The sequence below is a fragment of the Balaenoptera borealis genome (assembly GCF_965194805.1).
Source record: "Balaenoptera borealis genome assembly, contig: HAP1_SCAFFOLD_81, whole genome shotgun sequence".
Taxonomy (NCBI): Eukaryota; Metazoa; Chordata; class Mammalia; order Artiodactyla; family Balaenopteridae; genus Balaenoptera; species Balaenoptera borealis.
The window spans coordinates 392,420-406,128 of record NW_028123982.1 but is presented as its reverse complement, the minus strand read 5'-3'; the positions used below and the strand labels follow the sequence as shown (position 1 = coordinate 406,128).

At 37.4% G+C, this 13,709-nt stretch overlaps 1 protein-coding gene across 2 annotated transcripts in view; it reads right to left on the bottom strand.

The window, feature by feature from the left end:
* Positions 1 to 13,709, bottom strand: part of FMN2 (formin 2) — a 345,283-nt gene that overhangs the window by 96,644 nt on the left and 234,930 nt on the right. Inside the window, exons 9-13 of one of the 2 annotated variants that reach the window (XM_082408836.1) lie at positions 9,936 to 10,027; positions 9,645 to 9,774; positions 8,445 to 8,591; positions 5,781 to 5,840; positions 5,522 to 5,642 (exon numbers count right to left, since the gene is read on the bottom strand). In XM_082408836.1, coding sequence (XP_082264962.1) covers positions 5,522 to 5,642; positions 5,781 to 5,840; positions 8,445 to 8,591; positions 9,645 to 9,774; positions 9,936 to 10,027 — 550 coding nt within the window. Of the gene's footprint in view, positions 1 to 5,521; positions 5,643 to 5,780; positions 5,841 to 8,444; positions 8,592 to 9,644; positions 9,775 to 9,836; positions 10,028 to 13,709 lie in introns of those variants that run through there. The other variant, XR_014239879.1, reaches the window with a different exon arrangement.

Below are 13,709 nucleotides of genomic sequence, written 5' to 3'. Positions count from 1 at the left end.
TGAAGAGACTGTCTTTTCTCTATTGTATATTCTTTCCTCCTTTGTTGTAGATTAATTGACCATACATGCATGGGTTTATTTCTGGGCTTTCTATCCTGTGCCATTGATCTATATTTCTGATTTTGTGCCAGTACCATCCTGATTTGAATACTGTAGCTTTGTAGTATAGTCTGAAGTCAGGGAGCATGATTCCTCCAGTTCTGTTCTTCTTTTTCAAGATTGTTTTGGCTATTTGGGGTCTTTTGTGTTTCCATACAAATTTTAAAATTATTTGCCCTAGTTCTGTGAAAAATGCCCTTGGTATTTTGATAGGGATTACATTGAATCTGTAGATTGACTTGAATAGTATGGTCATTTTAACAATGTTAATTCTTCCAATCCAAGAATCTGGTATATCTTTCCACCTGTTTGTGTTGTCTTCAATTTCTTTCATTAGTGTCATTGTAGGTATGGTTTCAGACATGTTCCTGTATTACTGAGAACTTGAATTTTCTTTTTTTAAGTTAATTAATTAATTCACTTATTTATCTATTTTTGGCTGTGTTGGGTCTTCCTTGCTGTGGGCAGGCTTTCTCTAGTTGTGGCGAGCTGGGGCTACCCTTCACTGCAGTGTGCAGGCTCTCACTGTGGTGGCTTCTCTTGTTGCAGAGCACAGGCTCTAGGCACACGGGTTTCAGCAGTTGTGGCACGTGGGCACAGTAGTTGTGGTTCATGGGCTCTAGAGCATAGGCTCAGTAGTTGTGGCACATGGGCTTAATTGCTCTGCAGCACATGGGATCTTCCCGCACCAGGGCTCGAACCCATGTCCCCTGCATTGGCAGGCGGATTCTTAACCACTGGGCCACCAGGGAAATCCCAAGAACTTGAATTTTCTGCACTGTATCAAACTCAAGGACACCAGCAGTCATTCTCAAAATAGTATCTGCTGACAGCTGCCAACCTTATGGTCTCAAGGTTTCCCCTTGTGACTAAGCAACCATTTCGGACCCCATGGGTCCTTGCTTAACAATCACCCTTATTTCTTGCACCTCCAATCCTAATTCTTGACAAACAAATTACATAATTTTGCAGTTCCCCATTTTGTAGTCCAGCAAAACACAGTTGAAGTGCTTCTTGACTTTTTGTCTCCCAGGCTATAGCCCTCAGTTTGGCTCAGATAAAATTGTTTTCTGTTCCTATTGTAAATTGTTTATTGCTTATTTACACTGACATACATAAATGTATTTTCCTGTTTGCATTTTCAGTGTTCTGATGTTCCATGCTGAACTGACATTCATTTTAAAATCATAATAAAAATTATTTTTAAAAAGCTATTGGTTGCATTTTAATTAAGTTTATAACATCATTTTTTCTTTCCTTGAACAAAAATAAATAAAATCAGAAATTTACAATGATAAATACAATTGTTACAAACAAATATAAATCAATACAAACAAGTTTAAGGACTGATTTTTCCTAAATATGTCTGGACAGAGACATTATTGCAACGTCTGTGAAAGATATAGGTAATGAATTTTAAACACTTTTAAGTCAGATACTGAAGGTTGGGGAGGGTAGAGAATACAGGGAGGAATGTGTGTGAGAACATTCTTGCCCAGTTCCAGGAACTTAATTACTCCATGCTCAGTGCATGCGGAATTGTGTCATGTGGCGGGTGGAACTGTTTCGACCCAAGAAAGGAACTGGAACAGAAGCCATCACTTGGCATCCAGAGAAGCTGCTACAAATTTTGACAGCCAAAATATTTTAAAACAATACTCTTTTCAAAGGGGAAAGATAGAAATATCTATACCTTGTCTAGCATTGTGAATGAAAGTATTTGTAGTCATCCTTTTGGGAGGTTACTAATAATGTTAATCTCAAATAATTTAAGCTCTTTTGCTCAAACCAGCAATTGACCTGTGGTGAGACCAGTAGCTAATGAGTCTCTGGCACTAGTATTATAGCTTAGCAGATGGTTCTGAACTAATACTCTGGGGCAATGCAAAGAGAGAAAATGGGGTTCTATTTCTGGATATGTTGAATAGCTTTCTTAGAACAATTTTACTTTGATTAAAATTAATTGTTTTAAAGCTAAATGTCTAAAAGGTGTAAACAACTCTGCTTCTTGTTCTGCTTGTTTTTGGAAAATAGTATTAACCACATAAGGTGATCTGTGGGATTGGAGTGAAGGTTTTACCCTACATTAGTTTTATTTTTTTTATTTTTATTTTTTTAACATCTTTATTGGAGTATAATTGCTTTACAATGGTGTGTTAGTTTCTGCTTTATAACAAAGTGAATCAGTTATACATATACATATGTTCCCATATCTCTTCCCTCTTGCATCTCCCTCCCTCCCACCCTCCCCATCCCACCCCTCTAGGTGGTCACAAACCACGAGCTGATCTCCCTGTGCTATGCGGCTGCTTCCCACTAGCTATCTATTTTACGTTTGGTAGTGTATATATGTCCATGCCACTCTGTCACTTTGTCACATCTTACCCTTCCCTCTCCCCATATCCTCAAGTCCATTCTCTAGTAGGTCTGTGTCTTTATTCCCGTCTTGCCACTAGGTTCTTCATGACTTTCTTTTTTTTTTTTTTTCCTTAGATTCCATATATATGTGCTAGCATACTGTATTTGTTTTTCTCTCTCTGACTTACTTCACTCTGTACGACAGACTATGCACATTGTGGAAGATGTGGAGAACATCTTGACATGGAAAAGAATGAATAAGTTAAATTTTATCGTACAGTGCTTTCCTAAATAAATTTCTTTGGTTATCATGTTCTTATATTCTGGAGAAGAAAACTTTCTTAAATAATAAATTCATGACTAGGTAGATCTTAAAACTACTAAGGGAAACAAAATGTACTGAGCCATCTGTGCTCATTATTTGTTAAAATCTAAGTTAACCTTAATTGTGCTGTACACCATCCAAAGACAATGCCCTTATGTCGTCCTGCCTTCTTAGAGCTTGCTTGCTTTATTTTGCTTTTGTATATTTAATAAAAACTGTCTCAAATGTTAAAAAAAAAAAAAAAAAAAAAAAGAGAAGCTGCTAACGGCCAGGAGAGAACAAAAGCTACCTGTCACTGAGCTTGGACAGGCAGGGGAGCTCCAAGGAGCTGCAGGAATCTTGGGAACAAGTACAGACACCAAACACAACCGGTGCTCTTACAAAATGCTAAAATGAGGTTCAGTTGTCTGAGCCATAATGCATTATTTCTTGGTCTTTCTTTTGAAATGAAAATTAAGTCTAGAAGCAGAGGCAGAAACCGTGACAGAGCCAGAAGATGAGTGACTGAATGGTTATAGCTTATCTGTCTTTATCAAACTAGTCACACTGTTTATTCTATTTTTTCCTTATTATAAATAGCTAATATTTTTGGATACTTATTATACTGAAAATATTGTGAAAACTTTTTACATATATTATATTATTTTCTAAGTTTTCTTAAAAAATCTTGCTTCTGAAAAAAAAAAGTGGACAGGCTATTTGAATCTTCTGAAATGAATTACCTAATTTGGTCACTTGAAAGGAATCATTATTTGGCTACATTTATCAAAGTGAACATTATTTTAAGGTAATTATATCCAAAATAACACCTCTCAAAAAAAATTTCTCTTTTTAGCTCTGCGTCTTGTGAGAATCTGCCATTTTCATGACCTCATGTAACTATAGTGAGAAAGCATGTAGATATGAAAACTGAATGAGAAAACATTCCAAAGGGAAGCACCAACCAAAGTCAACATAAATCCCCTGTTCATGAGATCACCATTCCACCTGTTTATAAAATCATGTGTAAACTATGAAATCCTGCTTTGCAAGACTGAAGTGGTCAAAATGTTAAGTATTTTCCAGAAACCCCAGAAATGCCCAACACCACATGAGAGAGAGAGAGAGAAAAGAAGAAGAAGAAGAAGAAGGAGGAGGAGAAGAAGAAAGAAGAAGAAGAAGAAGAAGGAGGAGGAGGAGGAGGAGAAGAAAGAAGAAGAAGAAGAAGAACAAGAACAAGAACAAGAAGGAGAAGGAGAAAAAAAGAAGAAGAAGAAGGAGAATTTCATAAGCAAACCAAGATACCTGGTATCTTGAAGTATACCTGGTATTTTAAAGTATGATAAATACTACACATGAATGGTTTGGGTTGTGTATTCCTTTAAGATATCATACTTAAATACATAGTAATGTAGCATTACACAATTGTAACATAGTTTTAATTGTTATTTATTTAAAAACAGGCAGTCATTCTTGGGCTCTATCCATGAGCACCCGTATTCGATGCTCTTAGGGGAGCATCTAAACAGCAGGACTTCACCCCTCCTTGACAGTGACGATTGCATCTCTGGTACCCACAGCACCTAGCAAAGGCCTTTCATGCATCAGGCCCATAATAAATGTTAAGTATTTAGGAACTACGGGCAAATTATATAACGTTACTATGTTGATTTAAATCCATATAAACGTATCTGTGACCAGAACATAACAACTCCATAAATTTGATTACAGATCAGTATCTTTAGATAAACATTTCAACACTGGGATAGAATCTCTTAAAAAGTTTTATCATCTTTTTGGTTTCTGGGGTAACCAAGCCTCTTCTCATATAGTGATACAACATGAAATGAAAATCTCACATAAACTTACTCCATCCCTGTCTGTGCTTAAAGAGTTAGAAAGATGCTTAAATCGACAGCTGAGGTGTTCTCAACTTCACAGCAAGAAGAAACCTCGTAAAAAGAAGGTAAAAGGGATGAGTGAAATAGGTGAAGGGGATTAAGGGGTACAAACTGCCAGTTATTAATAAGTCACAAGGATGTAAGGTACAGCATAGGGAATAAAGTCAATAATACTGTAATAACTTCGGTACATAATAGATGAAGATATATTGTTGTACACCTGAAACTAATATAATATTGTAACCCAATTGTACTTCATTAAAAAAGGCAGGGGAAGGGGATGAAAGGGATTTTATCTACAAAAATAAAAAAAAAAACTGTAAACTACTTGCTTTTGTGCTTTTCTTTAAATTTACCATTTTGAAGAATTCCAAACTCTCTTCAAAACGATTTGATATAAGGCTTCTCAACTAACAAAAAAGCATGACACATGCACATGTTTTTTGACCAAATATGTGAAAAAAGATGTTTTCTTCCCAGGAAAGTTTACACGCCACAATATCTCGGACAAGTATAGCAAGGGTAGGTGGGAGGGAATATGTATCTTTTAACAATGACATGATAAATGTACAAATGTTCTTGGCTATAAAGTGAAAGCAAAACAGTCAAATTTGCCCCTGATGAAAGAGGCTGCTATTCAAATAACCAAGATGCTATTCAATAACTAAATTTCTAATACACATAACTTTTTAAACAACAAAAGAATAAGATTATTGGTAAAACTTTTCTTTTGCCACACACACACACAAATGTTTACATGGATGCAAAAGATTTTACTTTCTTTAAAAACACTGAAAACTCTGTCCTCATTAAAAAAGCATAAATAAAAACCATGAGTTTCTTTAACATTGCAGGTTACCTCTCAGGTCTTTCTTGAGTTTTCTGAGGTCTTTTTGAAAATCTTCAAACTTCATCTGCGAGGCCTGAAAGAGGTCCTGGGGTTCCGGCAGTGGAAACACACACTGTTCCTTCCCAGCATCCTAATCAGCAGGAAGCACAGAACGCTTAAATGAATGAGGACTGAACAACAGCAGCAATGACAAAATGAAGACAAACACGGCCAAATCGCTCAACAATGAGGAATAACAATACGTGACTCTATGTAAAAACTGTCTCACCTCATCGAAATTGCGAAGATAATAGGACACAATATATGACAAAAGGCTTCTGCTATTGTCCTAGGCAGAGAGACCAAAGTGAGTAGAAATATATTTTTTAAATTATTAAATATACAATGTTAAATTAAATTCACTCAAGTAAATCCACACATGTAGATGAGAATATTTGGGATGAAAGGTGAAGTTCTCTGTTTCTTCTTACTTTAACGGTCCAGACGGTCTTGTTTTCCCCACTGTTCCCACCTAAGCCCCACGTGGAAGCACAGCTGTTTCAGGGTAGGGTCTCAGATGTACACACCTTTCTGTTTTCACCCTCCTGGACCAGACAATTAGTTCATTAATTTTATGTTTTATTATTGAAAGGTATAACTACTATCTAAACTGAAATGACTAAATATCACCAGCATTTCTGCATGGCTGGACCAACAGGGACCACTCCAACAGGAAGTTTGATTGAGGCTTGTTAGTATGTAGATTAAGAAAATTTAAGTTAAGTATTATTTCAAGTAAGCTGGAGCTTTAAAAATGCAAATGCATATTATAAATTATGTCAGCAACTGAGATTTAGGAATTAATATCCATGCAGCTATAAATAATGTAATGTATGTAGTTCAAAAAAAAATGTTTCATATCTAACAATCTTCAAAGAAGAGCTTTCCACCTTCTTTCTGGCATATTTAGAGGAATTAATTTTTAATTTTTTTCATTGCTCAAAATTAGTATTAGATAATCTGAATGTGTGAAACCAAATACATATTTTAAAAACACACTCTATAATACAAACTTTGTTTCCTGGAATGTTCAATCTAACCATGATTTTTCCCCCATTGATAATAAAAGAACAACATCCCTTTATAATCAAGTTTGACATGACATGATAATATTTCTATTAGACTCCCCATATATACTTCTATATACATATATTACAAGGAAATATATAGCTATAATAATAAAAGTAATACATTTCTTAGAAACAGGATTGCTTGTAAAATGATTTAAGCAACTGACTTCCTTTGTCTTTCCTAACTTGCAAATGAGTGAAATGATCAGCAATACCTGAATCAATTAACAAAACACTTATTAAATGCCTGCTGACAGGCATGCTGAGCAGAAGTTAATTCTGACTGATCCAAGGAACAGCTCCATCCATGCAGGTCTATATAACTATATAGATATAGTTATCTTTATTTTATACAGAAAGAACCAAATAGACTTTGCATATAGCTCTTGTGAGAATGCAAGTGAAATTATTTTTAAAAACTTGCTTCTTGATTATTTTTTCCAGATTATTCCTTGATTATTTAAATTAATGAAATTTAACTTATAGGAGGATTGAATAAGATATATCAATCAATACAAAAAATCCCTTATTCATATATAATTATGATCATCAGAATCTATTTCAGATTCATTTTGATAAGTAACATTATATTGATGCTATTTGTATTCCAATGTTATTTGCAAAAACTACTTGTTTCAATCCAACAATCAGCTGTAAGAACTATTCAAAAACTACTATGTGTTTAGAAAAAAAGCTTTTGTTTTTGAATAAATGATTTATCATGTTGACATATTGGAGGTTCCTATGAAAATGTATATCATACAAATAAAACAGCATTTGAAGAAATATAACCATAAAAATCACAAAAATTATATGCTGTTGGTGTTCCAAGCAAGGACTATGTTTTTCCCAATTATGGAAAAGCACACTGTCTGGCATTTCATAGAAGCCAGATGAAGGAATGTTCAATGAACATATGAGTGGATATGAGTGAATAAACCAGTGAGTTGTTGACTGGCAGAGAAAAGCAAAAAAAGTATCTCCCTCCTATCAGGGAGATTATTGCCTTATCTAGGAGGGCCAGTTCTCTGTACTTTCATTTTTATAGGCCAATTGTTCACTTAAACTCAATATTTTAAAAACATTTCCTTCATAATTTCCTTCATCATATAGTTCTTTGTGAAGATTCTTTTATCAGAGAAACAGAATTCTATTATTTTCTAAGTTTACAATGTCAGACTTTAACTCTGACCACTGTGGTGGTTTCCCTGATGTTATATTTCTATTGACACTCTCATAATCTCTTAGATGTTAATTTTAAACAAACACAACTACAGAATTAGAATAAAAAATAATAATTAGGTTTGCAAAAGGGCTTAGATGTTCCCATATATACCAGTATCAAGGAGAGGATGATATAGAGAAAAAGAGGATCATCTTTTAAATTTTATTTATGAACTACTTTCACTTGTCTTTGTTTTGTTTTTAAAACATGGGCCTGTTGGCCTCCATTGCTTAACATGGAGAGAAGAAGAAAGTGATGGATACACTGTTTAATTTATAGAAATCAACTAGTCCTCAGATGCAAAAAGATAAATATTAGCAGACATGGGGAAGATAGTAAAAAATAATTATTTTTATTTTAAAATATTGTCTTCTCAATTATTCATTAGACAGAGGATTCAAAATTACTCACTTTAGGAAACATTCTTCTTCTCTAGATCACAAATATATGGTGGCCACTACTTTTATCTAGCTCAGAACACAAAGGAAATTTTGACCTTGGGACGTAAATATTTATCACACTGGTTTACAGTCAAACTTATTACTCAACAAGATGTCCAGTCCTCAGTGTGCTACATTCACTCACCCAAAATACTTACACTGCTTTTGACGTCTTTCAGCTTTGGGAGGATGTCTAACCCGAAACCGTCTGCCTGTCCCCGAGTCTTATTTCCACCATTCATGTAGTTGCCAAAGGCAAGAACCAAACCCAAAACCTGCATGACCCCTGAGCCATTTTTTAATGTCTGTAAAACAGGATAAAGAAGAATCTCTCACTCACAGTATTGTCTGAATTATCTTAAGTCAGTGGCAGATATTCATATTATACTAATAATTTGGGGTCACAACCAAACTTCTTCAGTGCCCATTTTAGTATATTTAAGAGCAGTGTCTCCAAAGATAACTTAGAAAAAGTTGCAACACCCACAAGCATGCAGGTTGTGCTTCTGTAGCTGAGATGTACCAGCCTAGGTCATTTCTGTGATGTAACTGCATGGAAAACAAATATGGCTGTGATATGAGAACCACCACAAAATATTATCACTGCCATTGGCCTAACTGTATCTGCCGCTGTACAACGCAAATTTTTGGCATAAGGTGTAACTACCAAAACGCAGTTATAAAGTTTAATTTCCAAATTTAGATTTATCCCTGAAAGGTTCACACTCACTTCTTCCAAAACACACAGTTTAAGTTGAATTTGTATATCACTTCCTCTGAAAATGTGTCTTTCATGACATCTTACTACTTTTCAAAATGATTTACCATAGCCAGGAAGAATGGTGATTTTTTGACAAATTGTTTTAAATGTTAATATTGGTAATTTCTGCCAAGCCTTTGTTCTTTGTTTTCAGAAGAATATTTATCTTCTGTCGAGTCATATAGCTGTTCCTGAAGCATTTGGTTTGAATCACTAACAATTTGTTGAGGGACCCTCCCCAAAATGGAGGAACATAAAGAAAACGCCTTCACGTGGCTTTTGGCTGGCAGTCTGATGGAGGAGAGGCCCGTGACAAGGGAAGATTGTGCTTTGGCGAAAGCAGGGGGACAGAAGCCTGCGGGGGTGGACGCCCAGTGACCGTGCCCCAGCAGCGCTGTCCCGGGTCCACTCGCCCTCCTGCACATTTGCTTTGACCTTGATGCTCAGTCATCATACATTCTCTTTGGTGGGACTGCTATCCTTCAAATTTTATGAGTACTTACGGTAAATAAAAGACAACTTGTTTGAAATACGAACATGACTGAACACAATTAAATATCAGAACCCAAGCGTCAGCCCCCGATGGACCAACACCCACCTCACACAACTTCTGTAGCAGCTCCAGTTTGCGCCGAATTGAGCAAATGCTTTCTGAAAATGTGGACTGAAACAGGATGCAAAAGACTCGCTCTGAAAAGTTGGGGATTAGTGACAGTTCATAAAGGAACCTAAGGAAATAAAGCCAAGTTAAGAGGAAAAAGATGATGCACATAAACACGTTCATCCTCACATCATTCATGATACTGATGCACAGAAGATACTTCATTTTCTGAATGGAAAGAGCCCCCCGTGGCCTGGACGCCGCCCGCGGGGCCGAAGCCCTGCTTACTGCTCAGGTTTGTCCAGAGACTTGGTGTTTTCCTTGTCTTTGGAGGACCGGCCGTGTTTTTCAATTTTTTCCAGTTCATCTGACTGTGCTCTCTGGAACAACAAAAGCCAAGCGGCTTTTAGATAATGATGATCTTAAATACAGCAAAACTCTATATATTTTCATATTTCTTAGCATCTGTTTGAAGTAGAGATCATCTCCAAATCTTCCGAATGTTATTGTCTGTTAGTGACATGCAAAATATTTATTCCAGCATGCTTTAAAACAACGCAGTTTCCCTCTCTTGTTTTTTAGTGGTTTATAATACTCTCTAGAATGCAAGAAATTCATTTTAAAGTGTCATTTCTTATTCAGAAATTAATCAAGTTAAATTTGGAAGTAATTTGATCCTAAAGCTGTTAAAGATTTTTAAAGGGAGAAGTACCTATTTAACTACTGCAATCATTGTTTATATCTATTTGTTTTGGGGAAAGAACAGTACAATTGAATTATTAAGTCATGGAACAAAAATAAAAGATTTTGATTCTTCTGAATTTTCGTTTTGATTCAAAAATGGCTCTAGGCTTTTCTTCCTAGGTGTCTTCTTTCACCTTTTAAAATCCCAAGCTGGGCTTCCCTGGTGGCGCAGTGGTTGAGAATCTGCCTGCTAATGCAGGGGACACGGGTTCGAGCCCTGGTTTGGGAAGATCCCACATGCCGGGGAGCAACTAGGCCCGGGAGCCACAATTACTGAGCCTGCGCATCTGGAGCCTGTGCTCCGCAACGAGAGGCCGCGATAGTGAGAGGCCCACGCACCGCGATGAAGAGTGGCCCCCACTTGCTGCAACTAGAGAAAGCCCTCACACAGAGACGAAGATCCAACACAGCCATAAATAAATAAATAAAATTAAAATCTCAAGCTAAAAATTTGTTGTTCAAAGTTTGTTTCTTTATAGGAGAGGATCCTGTGCATTTTACCATAAGGTAGAAGATTTTATAGGCTTCAAGAAACACAAACTTGGGCTTCCCTGGTGGCACAGTGGTTGAGAATCTGCCTGCTAATGCAGGGGACACGGGTTCGAGCCCTGGTCTGGGAAGATCCCACATGCCACGGAACAACTAGGCCCGTGAGCCACAACTACTGAGCCTGCGCGTCTGGAGCCTGTGCTCCGCAACAAGAGAGGCCGCAATAGTGAGAGGCCCGCGCACCGCAATGAAGAGTGGCCCCCGCTTGCCGCAACTAGAGAAAGCCCTCGCACAGAAACGAAGAGCCAACACAGCCAAAAATAAAAATACATTAATTAATTAATTTAAAAAAAAAAGCCAAACACATTTCTATAAAAAAAAAAAAAAAAAAGAAACACAAACTTACTCTTTATGGAGAATTTGGATGATTTTATTTTCAGTCTTGTCTCTGTAATTCACAAAGCTGTTTCAAAACAGTCAAAATACTACATTGTCTAAGTGCATTAAGAACTTTGAGTAGACCACCCTGTCTTGGGTTTGAGTCTAGCCCTCCGATATTAAAATCCCTTCAACCATTATTTGTTGTTTACACAGAAAAGCAGCTCAGCCATAAACTGCTGTAGACGACAGAACCTGATCAATTTCTAGAGACTACAGATTTCCTCTAAACAAAGCATGTTCTGTTTTGAATTCACTGATTGTTCTGAAATGCAGGTTTTTCTATTGATGGGATTAACTAGCAAAGACTAGTTTCTCCAAGGAAGCTTCTTTTAGCATGGAAAGATTTGTTGACAGATCGGTAGATCTTCTGAGGGTTTGATCAATTTTGCTTCCGGAATGTAATGTGACAAAAGGATACTGAGAAGTAAAGGTACGATGTCCACTGCAAAGCCTGCCTTGCCCACCTCGACCCCATTATAACCAGTCTCTCTCTAGAACAGCACGGAACCTTGTGTTCGCTCTGTGTTGTGCTACACGTACCACAGTGTCTCACTGGTGATGCACACACATGCCTACAAGCTTCTGGAGGGGGAAGGCCGTGTCTCGCTATGGTCCTAGTGACTGGTATGGTTCACTACTGTATGGTCAGCCCTCAGTATCGTGGGTTCCGCATTTGTGGATTCAACCAAATGCAGATCCAAAACATGTGGGGAAAATTCCATAAAGTTCCAAACAGCAAACTTGGATTCACTGTGCTGCAGCAACATTTTACACAGCACTTACACGGCATCATAAGTAATCAAGTGATTTAAAGCATACAGGAGGGTGTGTGGGGTTATATGCAAGTACTGCACAACTTCATTTAAGGGACTTGAGCGTCTGCGGATTTTGGTACCAAGCCCCCACAGATACCGAGGGGTGACTGTGCAGTTAGCAGTCAGTAATTTTTTTAAAACATTGAAAAATTAAAACAGCAATTGAATATGAAAAAAGAAGGCCTCCAATTCTGGGGAGAAGAGGGAGGTAAAAGGACGAAATATAATGACAGGACACTTGAAATAAGAACTACTGAGGACATGATGATACAATGCCAACTGTTCAGAATCATCCTGAGAGTACGATGAGAAGCCTTATGAGGTAATTTGAGTCCAAAACAGATACTTATGCCTGCATGAGACAGAATTACTCATTTCAAATGCTAGGACACAAATAGGTAGATAAAGAAATAAGAAAGGTATGCCCAGCAAAAGTACATATGACTTCACTCATCTGTACATCCATTCCACACAACTCTTTTGGGTACCCATCATTCATCTCTTATGCAGGAATACTTATGTGTGTAAAGGTACAAGAAGTAGGACTAAAACATCATAGGTTTTTAAGCAATATTCATCAAATCTACAAATTCTGCTATTCATCAGTATACCAAGACCGACTGCTTCTTCTTGCCCATCATCTCGGCTTTCTCCTTGCAAAACATGTGGGATCAAGCAAAAGTCAATTATTTTCTACCTGTTAAGGCCCCAAATTCTTACCCTTATCAGCAACCATCAACTATGTCAAACTAGTGACTACAAATCTGTACCAGAACCTAGAGGTCACCTTGATAATTCTGGCTTTGTTTGACCCCCAAAATGAAGTTAGTCTCAAGGGTTCTTCTCTGGCCCATGAGTTTGAAGTAATCATCAGGGTCGGGCTTTAAAAAGGATGAATTTTAGGGATTTATTCATCCACCGATTCAATCAAAGGCCGATTGTTTACCAGGCACTACACCAGACACTGGAGATAAAAATATACACACTGGGCTTCAGATTCAAGGAAAATCCCACCACACAAAACATCATGTTGCTCATAACACCACTCTTATTTGCTCAACCCTGCTACAGCAACCTTCCACTGCTTTTTAAAACTATATATAACCCTCTATAAGAAGGGGATGCTAGTGACCACACTACCATACCAGTGGTGATGAGAGTTATCTATGGAAATAGGTTCATTTTTCCTTGTGGCCAAAGACACACGGGCAAAGTAACTACACACTCACACACCAATGAACAACATAAAGGAATTTCCAAGTTCCAAACATTCAAGTAGCAAGCCTTCCCTCTCCCAGTCTCACAAGACTAGATCATTTCAGTCTCCAGCACAGGGACTGTCTTTTGGTTACTACCTTCCTTTACTTACTGCACACTCCCCCTTCCCACTCCCACCCCGATTACCTGCAGGTCTGTACCAGGATTTCCTTTTCTCAAGAGTTCCTGTTTGCCTAGAAATGAAATAGATCTATTGCTGCTAAGTTGGAGGCTTTCACCAGTTACCAAAGATTCATGGCACCCAGCACCCAGACACACTCCTCACTCAACCGCTGGCCAGAACCGACCTGGATTC